Here is a 17,193-nt window from a genome sequence, read left to right as displayed (position 1 = left end):
ATTTAACCAATGCAAAATGAGAAATCAAACGCTACCATCAAAATCACAACCCAAGAATAGTGATTGACATTTTCCTCCATCCCGCAACCATCAGAAATAATATTAGAGTTAGACTGTAGAATTCCACAACAGAGCAGATTGTTCTTCGTCGATATATGATTATGTATACCTGCCAGGCAAACAAAAAAAAACCCTTCAAAGGGGCATATTTATTTCGGACAACATCCAAGATATCATTATGATCAGTCGGCTCCACAACATGCATTGAAGAGGATTAATCCACCAAAGATAAAAAATTAAAAGCAATTTTTTTTTTTTTTTTAACTTTCAACCACCAAAACGATAGAAGCTTCATTTCATCAGATAATTGTTTTAGAGAAGACCCACTTTGCTAAAGAATTAGACAATTATTTTCTTTTCAAATAACCCAAACACAGGATAGTCAAATCAAATGAAGAGAAGGTCGACATTTCTCCTCCTAAGCGTTCAAATTGAGTAAGGTGATAAGAAATAATCATTGTACCTGCTTAGTGAATACTTAACCAATGCAGAATGAGAAATCAAACGCTACCATCAAAATCAAAACCCAAAAATAAGTGATTGACACTTTCCTCCATCCCGCAACCACTGGAAAAAATATTTAGACTGTGGAATTCCACATCAAAGCATATAAAATTGTGTATAATCGTCGTGCAAACAAATAAACCTTCAATGGGGCAGGTTTATTCCAAACAACATCTGAGATGTCATAACGATCAGTCGGCTCCATAATAAGCACCGAAGAGGACTAATCCACAAAAGATAAAAATCAAAAGCTACTTTTTTTATTTTTTTTAGCTTTCAACCACCAAAAAGATAGAAGCTTTATTTCATCAAATAACAATTTCAGAGACGACTCACTTTTCTGAAAAATGCGACAATTATTGTCTTTTCAAATAACCCAAACACAAGACAACCAAATCAAATGGAAATAAGGTCGCCATTTTTATAGACTCTCCTCCTAAGCTTTCAAATTGAGTAAGGTGATAAGAAAGAATCGTCAGGCCTGCTTAGTGAAGAATTAACCAATGTAGATTGAGAAATCAAATGCTACCATCAAAATCAAAACCCAAAAATAAGTGATTGATGCTTTCCTTCATCCCGCAACCATTGGAACAAATATTAGTGTTAGATTGTAGAATTCCACATCAGAGCAGATTTTCCTTCGTCGATATACGATTGTGTATAATCGCCAAACAAACAAAATAACCTTCAAAGGGGCATATTTATTCCAGACAACATCTGAGATGTCATAACGATAAGTCGACTCCACAACAGGCACTGAAGAGGACTAATCCACCAAAGATAAAACATCAAAATCTATTTTTTTTTTAGCTTTCAACCACCAAAAAGATAGAAATTTCATTTTATCAAATAATTCATTCAAAGACAAATCATTTTACTGAAAATGCGACAATTATTTACTTTTCAAATGACTCAAACACAAGACAACCAAATCAAATTAAGAAACTCAAACACAGGACAATCAAATCAAATGCAACAAGACTAGCCTCCTAAGCTTCCAAATTGAGTAAGATGATCAGAAAGAGTCATCGGACCTGCTTAGTGAATACATAACCAATGCAGAATGAGAAATTCACAACCCAAAAATAAGTGATTGACACTTTCTTCCATTATGTAACCAATGGAACAAATATTAGAGTTAGACCGTAGAATTCCACATCGGAGCAGACTGTCCTTCGTCGATATACAATTGTGTATAACCTACAAGCAAACAAAAAAACCTTCAAAGGGGCAAAAATATGCCGGACAACATATGGGATGTCATAACGACCGGTCGACTCCATAACAGGGACTGAAGTGAACTAATCCACCAGATATGAAAATAAAAAGATAATTTTTTTTTTAGCATTCAGCCACCAAAAGGATAGAAGCTTCATTTCATCAAATAACTGATTCAAAGACGACTCATTTTACTGAAAAATGTGATACTTATTTTCTTTTTAGATAACTCAAACAAAAGAAATTCAAATCAAATGAAGAAACACAAACACAAGACAACCAAATCAAATAAAGAGAAGGCAAACAAAAAAACCTTCAAAAGGGCGGATTTATTCCACATCATAGCAAATTGTCCTTCGTCGATCTACAATTGTGTATAAACGTCAGACAAACCAAAAAACCTTCAAAGGAACCAAACAATTCTCCGAGAACTCAAAAAGACGTCTGAACTTATCTCATAAGGGACCACCTTCTGACCACTAGTCTAACCAAAAGAACGTTTTTGCCCCATCACTAAACACCTACCTACCCACATTGTTTCAACTCTACTTATACCCACTATTTCTTTCCACCAACTTGACCTCGTTCTCCCTCCCTCCTTCACCAACCGTCATCCCCGTATGAAGCTACTAAAATCTTAAATAAAGGACCATCGGCTCCACATGCATCATCAAACATCATTTACCTAACAAAGCCAAATTAAACTCTCTGAACCTTAGTCCCTTGTTCTCGTTGTCCAAACAAATTATGTCTCATTTAATCCAATAAATTTTCCTAACATCCGATAGAGGAGGTGATGCCTGAGGCAACTTTGAAGAAGGACAATATGTTCTACCAACCCGAAGACTTTTTTTTTACTTTTCCACCTAGGTAACTTCTTTTAAAATGTTCTACCAACATATGACAAAAGTTTAACCAAGGATGATCACCACCTATTGGAAGACCGAGATACAACAAAGCAATACAACCAATTTTAAAGTTATGACTCAGTCAACCAAGAATTAGACACATTCACACCCAACATGCTTTTGTTAAAATTCACCTTTAGGCTTCAGACTTACCTCAAATAGAATGAGATTGACTTACAAAGTTCTGATATTAGCCCAACTTTTCTCTTACAAAATCAGAGTGACGACAAAAAATTCTAAGTGAGAGATACAAACTGCATTTCTTCCCTCGCAGATTTTATAACCAGAAAACATGTCAGCCTCAACGGTTGCATTTAACATAATAGTCAACCCTTCAGAGGCAATTAAAAATATAAATTGGATAAAGGATCATCTTGGCGCAAACCTCTTTTCAAATTAAATTCATCAATTTAGCTATCATTCACAAGAACCGATGTTGTTTCCGTGCTCACATATTCCATAAACCATTTGCGCCAAAATACACGACGGTTCATCTTCCTCGTAACAACATCCAAATAATTCCAATCAACTTAATCATATGATTTCTCAAAATCGAATTTGAACATTAATATTTCCTTTTTGAATCTACGCGCTTCATCCACCACTTCGTTAGCAATAAGAATCTAATAAAAAAATATGCCTCTTTGATAAAGACTGACTGAGAGTCAGATATAACATTGTTGATAACCTTGTGAAGTCTACTTGCTAAAACCTTTGACAACATTTTGTACATACATCCAATAAGAGAAATTGCTCTAAACTCCGATAATCCTTGAGGATGTTCGTCAACCTGTAGAATTAGAGCTATAAACGTACAGTTCAACCCTTTTACCAACTTTTCATTTTGATGAAACTCCAATATAAACCGCATAATATTAACTTTAATTTCCCCCAAAAATCCTTAATGAAACCAAAGTTAATTCCACCCTAACCAGAACTTTTGAAGCTATCACAATCCCACACGGCTTGTTTAATCTCCTCACTAAAATCAGCTCACCTCTTTTCATAATACCAAAAGTATTGAAAGAAAAATCCTCCAAATCAGGTTTATTAATAGTATCTGACTTAAAATGATTAACAAAGTTATTATTATAGACAATCGCTTTAACATTCGTCACCCCTTCTATTTGAGTACCATTGACATTAATAGTAATAATAGAGTTGATCCTCCTTCTGCTGGACTTTAACCAATGAAAAAAAAATTGTGTTGGCATCAATACTAGATTTCTAATTGTGTTGGCATCAATATTAGACTATGAAGCACAGACACGGACACTGACATGCCGATACGGCTAATAATTTGAAAAAATCACATAATTCAGTGTAATTATAAGTGTTGGTGTCGTGTCGGACACGTGTAATCCAAGGAATGTCCGTGCTTCATTGATACTATATTTCTGCCACTACAGTTATGAATATTTGACAAAGAAAACAAAGTTGAGGAGAGTGTAACTCCTCTATCTCCTCTACCACGAAATCGTCCACTTCCCCTTTATTATTCAAGGCCGATATGCGATCTTTTAACTTTTTTATTCTGCCATCCAAATTTTAAGCATGGGTTTAATGCCAATTTTTTAGCCAATATTTAATTAATGTCTTATATGCTCATATTACTTGAATGGCATGAGGGTCGTTCATACGTGGTTTAGTTTCATCTTATACCTGAAAGATAAAAGACAATGATATGCAAATAAAATGCGAGTAATAGAGGGTACCCCAAGACAAATTTTGGTTCCATGCAGTTCTCCCAGGATGTTCAACTTGTTGTATAAGAGCAGAAAAACCTTCAAGAAAAAGGACAAAGATAATGATGAGACAACTAATTTGCATCCGTAGATGGAATTCCATGCGGGAGCTGCCCCATTTGGGGATCCGCGGACGGTCCCCGTGGGGATAAGGATGGAGCCATGGAGGGTAGTGCAGAGATGCAGACCTGCTCCCAAGCAATTCACTAAAATACATTTTATAATTGTTTGTATATACAAATATTTCATGTTATATTTATTTGATTTTTCACATGTAGAAATTTATTTTTTATGTGATGTTTACAATAATGTCTTAATTATTATATGATTTACTCAAGTTCATCTTTCTGCGAAGTACTCCCCGCCTCTGCCCCATTGACACCCCTAGAAACAACATACTCCCTTGTTTTAAAGCTCGTGAAGGAAAAATAGAACCTAAAAAGATCAATATTAATCAACATAAAGTAATTAACAGTGGCGACACGCAAAAGCATCCAATCACCCGATCTAGAGGCAAACCCTAATTTTTGCAACATAGTTACATACCTGATTACAAGCCACATACAAGATCTCAGAACCACATAGCTCCCAAAACCACTTATAAAAGACAATATTCAAACCATCAGTGCAAATTTTATAATGAACAATTAATTCTCATTATTTGATGGATTTATTCAATCATCATATGAAATTAAACTCTTTTGGTGTTTCTTAATTGTAATTTATTCACTAATCTTGTCTAAATCTTTGAACATATTTGAAGAATTTGACTCTGGATTTCAAATATATAAAAAATAAAAAATAAAAAATAAAAACCATTATTATAGTTTTTTTTTTAATCCATTACTATACCCAAAACTGTAGACAATTAGCTCTATCCATCTCACTAGAATTTACCTCTTGAGTTAGTATAAACACATGCAAAGTCTCCCACTTATGCACATATATACTTTGTACCAAGGAAACACAAACAAAAAGAAAGAAGCTATAACTGTGGATATAATGTGCATTGATGAAAACCACTTCATTCTCCTTCAACAAAATCTTGTGTTTCCAATTTACTCCTAATTATAAACCCTACGCTCCATTTTCCCCTTTCGCCTTCCTTCGTCTAGAGTAGACCAGTCCACGCCACCTTACAAAAGAGCACTCTTGAGTGGTTCCATTCTGGCAATGTTGTTGATCCTCAGGAATTGGTTGCTCCACCTATAAACCAATCAAATTATCAGTCTCAACTGAAACAAGAAATGACATAATATACAAGGAAATAAGTAAAAAGCAAATTGTGAAGTAGTGTCAGTGTTGTCAATGTCAAGCGCAGATTTCCGCTACGCTGCAACACTATAGCACCACAATAGCATTAGCGGCTATTTGACAACAATTTGTATGAAATAACAAATCGCTGCTGCTGCTTGCTGCATGACAACATGGTGTAGTATAACACGATGGAGACAAGATGAAAATACCATGGTGACACAGTCAATAACAGCACTGCCAAGATTATCATTATCGCCTTCAGAAGTACTGCAAAAATATCAGGTTCGTTAGATACAACATCAGTATCACTACCAAAAAATCATCTAAGCAATGTACTTACGTAGTTCCACTAAAGACGAAAAAAAAACTTATTTTGAATTGTTTATTATCATGAAAAACATCAACCATCACATATCACAAGAAGGAAGCTAAACTTATTTAATGATGCCATAAATCATTATTCATGTCAGCACTTTTATTAGAAGAAAAAAAGACAGCAATATATGTGTGCTGCTTTCAGCAACATGGAAACTTTCCATTTTTACTTTCAGCAATGACAAACCCATTGATACATAACTGATGCTTTTAATACTTTCAATAACAATCTCTGTGGGATGCTGGTGTTGTGACATCTCTAAAAGTATAAACAAATTTAGTAAATATAGAATCCATAACAGAAATAGATATATGCACTAATACATTAATCATATTATCAAGACTTGCTTCAAGTACTAAAAGAGTATATTATGTTCCAAATAGATTACAAGATATATTATGCAGCAGACAAAAACTATCTTAGAAAAGAACTACCAGGAAAATTAACTTCAATTACAATTTACAACTAACATTTTAAATTCCACATCTTCATGAAATTATTTAATAACAGTACAGCTGTACAGGGGGTTCATTTTTACGGCGAGAAAATACTCAAGCGACTTTCCTTTTCAGGGCCACAATATTAGATCGCCTTTGCAGTCACTATCACAATTATATATCAAGCATTTAACGCCATCATTTTTGTAAGGATTAAATAGACAGAGGTGAGACATACTCCATCATTTGTTGATCCAACGATTCTCTTTTGTCTATCTCTTCTGCTTGGTAAACTTCAGAAACTGGAGACTTATTACTAGCACTACTGCTTCCGGAGATAGCATCTTGTTTTCGTTGGAACTCTGCAAAAAGAAACATTGAAGTTGTAAATGCAATCACCTTGGCAAGGTACAAACTTGTCTCCTACAGGCAATCAAATTACATACCAGTTGGCAAAACCGAATTTGGAGACGGAATATTTGCTAAAAACTTCTGGCACATGATGGTACCCGGAAAATCTAGGAAAGTATAGTTTAGAAATTGTGATCTTTCAAAGTTTGGCATCTTTGAAAATCCAAAAGCGCCGGTCCATGTATCTACCACAGTGGGAACAGCAGGTAAAATGAGACGCTCCACTCCTAATTGCGTGAGCGTCTGATGAAAGAAAACTATTATGTTAGTGTATATTAGTGAGAAAGTGGAAGTAAAAAGAACCATAGAAAGCTAGGAAAAAATTGAAAAGGAATTTTCTAATCAAACCAGGAAAGTTTGATAAAAATAAATTTTGTCATTAATGTAGTTTTAGTTAATAAATGAAAGCAAAAATTTGGACCATTAGTCAACCTTGATATCTTTGATAATGATAACAAAATCATAGAATACAGTTCAAAATTACTTTTGCCATAATCTCAAAATTGTAAGCACCATTGGAACTAATTAATTAAGATATAAAGTAGGAATAGGAGTATTATAGCCAATATACAAATCACATATATTATGATGATAAAAATGAAAAGAGGGCGTCAGATGAAGGATCAAAACAAAAAGGGAAAATCTGTTCCTTGTTCATTACCTTTTCCAGTTCATCCATTAATATGCGACACATTCCATGACGACGATACTGAAATCTGGTACCAACAAGAGGTACTTCAGCTACCTTATCTCCAAGGACCCTAAGAAAAATGAAATAATCAATCAAGACGACCATAACAGAAGGTATTAAAAACAGCAGATCAAAAAGAAATGCAATCATTCAGTCAAATAAAGCCTACTTCTTCGTGTTAACAATATACTCACCTAATAGTTGCTACACTGACAAGATCTTCATTTCTTTCCAGAAGTACGGAATAGAAACCCCGGAAATTCATTCGATTAAGTTCTGACCTGAAAAGTTCATAAACACAGATATCAGGTATATGCCGAAAGATACAACAATAATTCACACAATTTAAAGACAGATATAAATTCATTGGTAAATGGTATAAATGTTTATAGGCCCAAAACTTTCACATTTATCGATTATTTAAATGAAAGTTCCCTGTCAGAACTGTGATATCTTAAATGATATTTTCCTATCAGAACTATGAAAATTTTCAAATCGAACATCTTAGCAAAACTGAGATTAGCAGATATGATATCATCAGGTTGCAATTTCAAAATATATGGTTATGAACTATGATCAGCAGGTTTATACCAATAAACAAACAAAAACTGTACGAAACAAAATAACAAAAAAAAGGGCAGCTCGGAACAAACAAAAATTTGCTCGAAACAAAATAAATAACAGAAAAAAGGGCAGCCTGGTGCGCTAAAGCTCCCACATACGCAGGGTCAGGGAAGGGGTCCCACCATTTTGGTGTATTGTACTCAGCCTTGCCCAGTTTTTTACACGAGAGGCGGTTTCCAGGACTTGAACCCATGACCTTTCAGTCACGTGACAACAACTTTACTGTTGCGCCAAGGCTCCCCTTATCATGAACATATAACAAAATATATAAGGTATTCTAATAGAACACCATGAACATATTTTGATGGATATGAAACTCTTACCATCGGCTGAATAAAACATTTTCCATCAGATCTCTGCAAGAAGAGGATTCCTTTAAGGGCTCAAAACATTCATGCATCAATGAAAGAGCGACATTGAGTTTGCTGTAACTTTCTGCCAATAATCCACTTTTACTATTATCAAGTTCACAACTCTCAGAGTCGGCACACTTCACTAATGTCCATGTTAGATTGTCCGCACCCACTGAAACTGGTTGTCCTAACATACTTTGAAGGGCTGCATATAACTGCAAAAAATAGACAAAAGTTAGTATCGTTAAACGTAATTGTACTTGCCAAGTTATCACATGCAAGTTGCCCAAATCAAGTCTCAATGCTCATTAATTCCATTAAATCTCAAGTGCAAGCATTATTCAAAATGACATATACAGAACTATTGGCTAAACTCGATAAATAAAGGGATGTATTTAATATACCTTTTCACAGTCTTTTCCGCAGAACCGGCTTTCCAAATAACTTCCGGATTTACTGGTATCTCTACTTTTCAGGCACGCAACATGATCTACATTAGGTTGACAAAGATGACATGGTAAGTACAGTATATATTGATTCAGAGATGCACATAATACACATCAAAATCAAAAGATGTCCAGGTATGGTAAGTACAGTATATATTGATTCAGCAATATGAAAGCACACTTACATTTATGTTCACACTGAATGCATGTAAGGAAATGTTCATCCTCACCACCCCCGTTGAATTTGCTTTGGATACAAATCCCACATCGACACGATGGACAAAACCATTCACCATCAGGGAGATCCTATACAGGAAAAATGAAATTCAATTATTGGTGCAGAAGAATAAAACTGAATTAAATACGAGATGCACTAAATATAGCATGAGCGAGAATGAAAATAGCTAACCTACCTCCAGACCAAGACATGTCTTATGATATGAAGACGGACAGTGATCACACAAAAGAAGTTCGCCCCCAAAGTGGCAAACAGAACAAATGTAGTCGTTTTCACCTTGACACAAATGACTGTGTGGTTTTATCATAGCCTCCTTAGACTTGTGATCTTGCATTATTTGAATCTGGCAAGATAAGAGTGACCTACCATCGTCCAGAAAGATACTGGCACTTGGTCTGATGGTATTACTGCCAGTAGCATGAAATTCGAAGGAAACAAGACTGTATATTCTTGAACAACAGTTACACTTGATGCCTTCATGACTTATTCGCCCAGAAAGCACAGTACGGTGCCCACGTTTTGCTCGACAAAAAACCTTAGACCTTGGTAACAACGTGTTGCTGTCTATCAACCAAGACAGAACATTTAAAGGTTTATGATGTGAAAGGCAAGAGGAAGACGCGTTTGGCACCCTTTCATTTGATCTCAGCACCCTTAGAGTTGATTCATTGCTTCGGCGCTTTGGCAGGCTGCCATCTGAATTCCTCAAGCGTTTTCGCTTCCGATTTGCACTTGATTTATTCGCAGCAACACTGTCTCTACTTGATAAATCATCACTCAATACCTGATCAACATTTTCCTCATGAATGGTTGAGATATTTAAAGGTTGCATGCAAGAAATAGTCGATTTCTGAATACTTTCTTTAAGTAAGAAACTGCATACTGAATTCAATGAGAAGAATCTCTGTTTCTGTGGAGAAATGTATAAAACACCTCTTCTTCTATTATTTGGAGGTGGATCGATTAAAATCCATCCTTCTGCTTTCAGATGATTTCTTACTTTTGAAATAAGTTTCCTTTTATCTGCCGGATTGCAGGTCTTCTTGAGTGCATGTTTGTGGTATTCCACAATGGCTTGAGGACAATAAGCTTGTTCATCTGCCACTGCAACAGATGGAAGCCCCAAAACTAGAGGAGATACTTGGTTCTGAATCTTTTCAGATGGACTAAGAGGCACATTTGGAACGTGACAGTCACCGGCAGGATGACTTATACCAAGACCATTTTCGGATGGAGAAGAGTTCATCATGGATTCAGCTTTACAAAGTAAAGTAAGTGAGTAGTAAACTTTCTTATTGCAATGGATTCCATTGGGTGGCGTGTACCTGTAATGTTTATTACGCAGGCTAATGTCAATTTCCCATCCAATATATGCAAGATGTTTCCATACTTTTTCCTTCAAAGATGTCATAGTTGCCCTGTCGTCAGAAGCAAGCACATATTGCTTAACAGCATCGGGACAGTATTCAGTTTCAGAAAATATTACACTTTCCCACTGATTATTTGACTTTAAATCAGTTGACAATCTGTGTTCATTTTTCTCAAAATTGATGGCAACCGCTTCACCAGCACCGTTGCATGAAACTTCATTTTGAAACTTAGGCAAGTCCTTTCCAGCCGGAGGAACAACAGGTTCTTTCTGCTCAAACTTTTCCTTTTCAGATAATAGTTCACCTGATTCCATCTCCGGAAGTTTCAAGGCCGAGAAAACTTCCTTTACTGTAACAGCCAAGTAGTCACCAACTACCTCCATTATCAAGTGTCTCCACAAATCCTTCTTCTCAATCAATGTCCATTCACCAATCGCGGAAAATTCCTTTTTTTGTCGCACATCATACCAAATTTGCCTTACCGAGACTGGAAGATACGATTCCTCAATCAATTCAAAAAGCAACCATTTCCCTCGTGGCTCCCACTTCTCCGTAACTTCATCCCAATCCTGAGTAATCCGCATTTCCTGAATTCCGACCTTCATTTCATCACCCAAATCAGGGAAAAACACAGTCCTCTCCTCCATTCCATCACACTTATCATTTACAACACCTTCCCACCAAGCTTCCTGGTAATTTACATCAACACACAAACCATACTTAAGATCACATTTCTCAAACTCAACCAAAGGAGGCACTGGCCTGATCCTCCCACGTTTACTCAATGACCCAATATCACCATCCAAAACACTTGAAACACTCACTATCTCCACAAAATTACCCAATCCATTATCATTCAGAATATTCTCATATTGAACATGACGCTTCAGCTTCTCACTATCAATAACTGTCCCTGGATGCCATGATCCCAGAAACCCCTCTTCAAAACTCTTCACCTGAAATTAAAAATTCAAACTTTTTAAAACCCATAAATAAAAAAACTTCAAATCAAAATACCAACACTAATAAAACCCCAGCTGTCAACAATCAACAATGGGGCCCACCAAGAGAAAGTGGGTCCCTCGGATTAATGGGTCCTGATAACACTTCTTTCTGTAAACAAGTGATCAAAAACCTCATTGCAAGAACCCTAAAAATCCATCAAAATCAAAACTTTGCATGAACCCTAAAAACCCATAAACCCATCAAAATAAACATAAAAATCAAACCTTTTCAACATCATAACAGTCACATTATCAACAATAGGATTCAAGAACCCGCAAAAAAAAATAAAAAAACCCAGAAAAAAAATCAAGAACCCAGAAAGAATATCGACATTACCTCAACCCTTTCATTGATTTTCAGCTTTGATTGCGAGTTTGATGAAGTCTCGAAACCCTCCATTGATAGGGTTTGGAGCTTCCAACGTTTTCTTCGTATTTTGTTGAAACAGGTTTTGTTACTGAACAATGTAGGTTTTATACGAGAGAAACAAAAAAGAGAAAAATAAGGTAAAATTTTTGTTGTTTTTGATTTGATAAGGTCTCTTTCTTCTCTTCTGGGTATTTTTTTTAAACTTTGCTCCCAAGTAAACAAACGTCACACTCCTTTATTGACACCCGGTTTGATTACTACTCTCTCTCTCTCTCTACACACTCTCAATAATAATAATAAATTAATGTCAAAATCAGCAATCATATCTTTCGGTTTTTATTGACAAGAAATGATAAAATAACTTTTATTTAATGATGTTGGATTGAAACTTGTGTTCCAAGTCTTACGATCGATTTTCTTTAATGTTAATTTTGATGAGATAACATGGGGATGATGGGATTAGACCTTTCAGATAAGTTGATACTTGACTTAAATATTGGGTTAAAAAATAACATTTAAATGATAAAAAAATTGATAATTAAAGAGTACAAATTTAAAAAACACATTGAGTTGGCATGCCATGAAGGATAATCGTTTTTATTTTTATGAAACATATAGATGTTAGGAACATCTTCTTCCTTCAACCAATGAAAAATGTCTACTCAAAAATTAAAATCCTCAAATTCACAATCACACTTGTATCTTCCTCCCCTCTTGGGTTTGAGGAATTGGGTCGGTGATTTTTTCTTTGGGGAGGGAGGGAGAGAGAGAGAGTTATTTTTAATTATGTTTTAATGTGAAAGCTTTTATAAAAAAAAAAAATATATATATATATATATATATATATATATAGTAAAGGTTAAGGATTAAAACTTTTAGTATTTAACCGTACATTAATTTTTTTTTTTTAACCAATCATGTATCAAAACTTAAAACATAGATTTCACATTAAATAGTATTTTACTACAAGATCATGTAAATAAAAACGTATTTTACTACAAGATTTCTACTTAAATTAACATAAATTTCGTGTTACAATTTTTTTGTTATAAAAGTCTCATTACCAACACAATAAAGCTACAATTAAGAGGATAAATAGGATTGGATCAAGTAGAAGGTGATATATTTTTGTAATTTGATAAATCAAAATTTAAATAGAATGTATGTGGTGTAGTTTGGATTAGTTTTGAGCTAAAAACAAACATATATAAGGATAAAATCACATTGAGTTATACGGGCTCTCTCTTCTCCTTCTCTCGTGTGAATCGTCATTAAAATCTTAGTTTTTTTTTTCCTTCATCCATCAAAAGGGTGATTTAGGGTCAATTTTTGACCCAAAATCACATTTGAAACTCGTATTTTCTCTCTTTTATTCAAATAAGTTATTTTCACATCTATTCTGTTTTTTCTTTCGTGATTTCGTTGTCTCAGTGCGACGTTGTTTTGTTAGTCGTCTTTGTGCGGCGTTGTTTGTCTTTGTTGTTTCGTTCAGATATTTGTTATGTTCAGATTGTTAGATCAGCTTAGATTCAGTGCAGATCCAATCAATGACTTTGGCGTAGTCAACGTTACAGATCTGGACACTTGAATATAGTCATATGTGTAGGCTTTTGTACTTTACCATCTTATGCTATCAACATGGATGTTGTGAATTTGTTCGTAGATTCATCCTTTTTATTTTTAATGAATTTGCATTGTATCGATGTACTTTATCAATTTGAATGAATGAATATCATTTATATTTGTAAAAAAAAAAAAATCACATTGAGTTAAATTGGGTTGGATTACTCATTTTAAAAATCATATATGATATGATAATTAAATGTGGTTTTATTTAGGTTGATTTTTTAATATATACATTTCAATTATAAAATTCCATTAATATTATAAAAATACGGTATAGTATCCCCGTGAGTTTAGCTCAGTTGGTAGGGATATTGCATATTATATGCAGGGGCTGGGGTTCGAACCCCACACACTCCACTTCTCCATAATTTAACTGTGTGAGCTCTAGCCACTAGGCTACTTGACAAAAAAAAACACAGTATAATAATACATTTAATTCAAAATACAACATATATATCGGAAAAAGAAAAGCATTATAGGTCAATTTTTATGTAGAACTGGGTATATAATCTTTTGGTGTTAAGCACCTACACATAGCATGTTGGAGTAGTTCTCACATCAGAACATACGACCCGTTTCTTAATTTCTGAAACATATTCTTAACTAGAAGTTAAGAAAACTAAAAAGGAAAATTTTAAAGTGAAAATAACACTTTTTATGCTTTTGAGGAATTGACAACACAAGTTCGAATGCAACTAAATTGTTGACTCGTACGTCGCAGAGGTTTATTGTTAAGGGATTCATATGAATAATAAAATGTAATATATAATTAGGGTTTAGGGTATAGGAAAGGTAATTCTCACCTCAAAATTCATTCACAGTTGCACAACTTTGCTTGCAAAGAAAGAAATATTAAAAGTATGCATAGGAAATAAAGGCTAATAGCAGAATAAGGTTTTGAACGAAACAAAATTCAGATTAAGTTCAAAAAACATGACATTACACAACACAGTCTGAATCCTTAGATAATAGACCAAGAAATTGCGACAAACTAAATAGGAAGACTGCCAGTTAAGCAGTGGTATGAGATAAAATATGCATACCGATAAAATGCATGTTAAATTAGAAGAATACCAGTTAAGCAGTGGTATGAGATGAAGGTTGTAAGGTCACGTCCTTCCATTTTCAAAAATCAAAATATCAAAATATATGATTCTTCTATTGTATGTGTAATTTACCACGGTTTAGGTTTTTTTTTAGAGAAACACGGTTTAGGGTTTGTTATATATAGTCGAGTTTGCATGGAAATTAGGGTAGCCGAATTTGCATGGAAATTAGGGTATTCTGTTTGTAAACGTATTAAATAAGTGTACAACAACTTGTAAAAAAAAATCTACAGAAACAATAGATATATACAAACAATGACATGAAAAGTTCATCAGTGAAGAGAAATATTAGGGATTGCTGCATGTTAGAGGGAATTTGTTAGGTTAAATTGATGCGCTGCATTTTAGATGGAATTTGTTAGGTTAAATTGCTGCTAACCTAATGCATAATTTTAGAGGAAAATTATTAGGTTAAGTTGCTGCAAACCTAATAAAATTAATAAATAAAAATATTTACTACATCTGATTCCTTAATCAGTATCCCAAGGACACCGGTTAACGTTTTCCTTAAATTAATTGTTAAGCGGTGCCAATAAATCCTCACTCTATATAGAACCAAAAGTCTTACTTAGTCATTAAAAAATTATTATATCTTCAAATTTTTTTGTTTATTAACTCTTTGATTTTTGGAGAATAAAATAAAGATAAATATTGCGAATTCTCGAATGCCATATTTAATATGATAAAATTCAATCATATCTTTTTTTTTTTTTTTTTTTTTTTTTTTTTTTTTTATCTCTTCAGTTTTTGGGAGAATGAAACTTTAATCTCATAGGTGAATAAAATCTGATTAAATTATTCTAATTTATCGAGATAACATCTAAATTACATTGTAATGACCTCAACAATTTCCAATTCATTAAAATTAACATTTTTTTAGCTTTTATCTAAGACTTTGATCTTGTTATTTTGAATGAAAGTCAAATTTTGTTTATGAAATGATGAAACATTTTGTATAGTATAATATTTAAAGAACATGTACATATATTGGCAACTGTGAAGCCCGATACTTTAAAATGGATGACGTATCGTATCTCCTGCGTATCCTACACCAATACATGCCCGATACTTTCCGATACGTATCTGGAGAGTATCTAAATATTAAATTTTATTTTTAAAAAAATTAATTATCCGATACTTTCTGATACATCCCGATACGCACGGATACTTGTGTTTTTTTTTATATTATTTTGATTTCTGTTTTTTTTTTTAAATAATAATAAAAAACATTATTGCTATAATATATATACATTTCCTTTATCCATCTTTGGTGCTAGTACGACCCACATCACACCACATAAACAATTGCATCTTTCCCTTTCTAAGAAATTAGGGTTTCAACTTTTTATTTCAAAGTGGTCATGATTGGATCCAAAAAGCTTGTTTTACAGCTTCTTGTGCAACCTTGTTCTTCCTCCGGTTGTGAGAGAAATTAGGGTACTTTCTCTTTTATCCATTCTTTGAAAAGAAACAAAATGGATCCAAAAAGAATAGAAGATTTGGTTTATGTGGATACTAATCTTCGACTCTTGTCAAGGAAAGAAGATGAATATAAGAAAGAACAATCAAGAATGTGGGACATTAGTGGAGATGTGCATGAACCGCTTAATGGTGTTGGAATTGAGTTAGCAGAGTTGTCTTTGGATGAACCAGATTTAGAAGCTGATTTGTATCTTGATGATGAGAATAGATGAGATGAGATGTAAACGTTAGTTACTTGTTAGTGTTAACTCTTAGTACTGATGTGTTCTTTTTTGGATATAGTGCTTCTTTTTTGGATCGATATAGTATAGCACTAACAAGTTCCTTTTGGATATAGTGTAGCATTGATGTATAGCACTAATGGTGCTCTTTTTGGTATATATTGCGTATGTAATTGACTAATGACCACTCTCTTAATCGTCAATATTGTTTATATTTATGTTAATGTGCTACGAACTTGGTTTCTTGTGTTTGTTAATATATTTGCATATTAAAAAAATGGTTATAATTATATTATACATAATTATATAATTTTTTTTTATTAACGTATCCCAACCGTATCGTATCTTGATTTTTGAAATTTTTCCGTATCGGCGTATCGGTGCAGTATCGTATCTGTATCGTATCTCGTATCCGAGCTTCACAGATTGGCAACAAAAGTGAACCAAATAAAATTTGGTTCGACGCTGTAAATACTTTTAACGATAAATAAACGACTAATTTGACAAAATATAACAATATAAAGGACTTTTTTTTAAAAAAAATAAATAAATAAAGGTTCTATGGAGTAGTTTTGTCAACTTTGCATAAACAAAATAATAATAATAATAATAATAATAATAATAATAATAATAATAATAATAATAATAATAATAATAGATAAACAAACTATTACTTGCGATCAAAAAACAAAAGCAATTATTTCCTACTAATACTTTCAATTTGTCCAATTTTAAGTTGGTGAAAA

At 33.6% G+C, this 17,193-nt stretch overlaps 1 protein-coding gene across 1 annotated transcript; it reads right to left on the bottom strand.

Annotated features, from left to right (window-relative positions):
* Nucleotides 1-5,237: 5,237 nt before the first annotated feature.
* On the bottom strand, nt 5,238-12,272 carry LOC25490920 (uncharacterized). Its single transcript, XM_013604828.3, has 11 exons — nt 11,980-12,272; nt 9,444-11,594; nt 9,216-9,336; nt 8,989-9,074; nt 8,555-8,799; nt 7,802-7,888; nt 7,578-7,677; nt 6,952-7,159; nt 6,744-6,867; nt 5,902-5,959; nt 5,238-5,641 (listed from the first exon to the last, which is right to left on the bottom strand). Exons 1-11 carry the CDS (start codon nt 12,040-12,042, stop codon nt 5,513-5,515), a joined length of 3,372 nt encoding a protein of 1,123 aa, XP_013460282.1. The 5' UTR covers nt 12,043-12,272; the 3' UTR covers nt 5,238-5,512.
* Nucleotides 12,273-17,193: the final 4,921 nt, after the last annotated feature.

Source organism: Medicago truncatula, chromosome 3, assembly GCF_003473485.1.
Source record: "Medicago truncatula cultivar Jemalong A17 chromosome 3, MtrunA17r5.0-ANR, whole genome shotgun sequence".
Taxonomy (NCBI): domain Eukaryota; kingdom Viridiplantae; phylum Streptophyta; class Magnoliopsida; order Fabales; family Fabaceae; genus Medicago; species Medicago truncatula.
The sequence above is the reverse complement of the archived record's forward strand: the minus strand, read 5'-3'. Positions and strand labels throughout refer to the sequence as shown.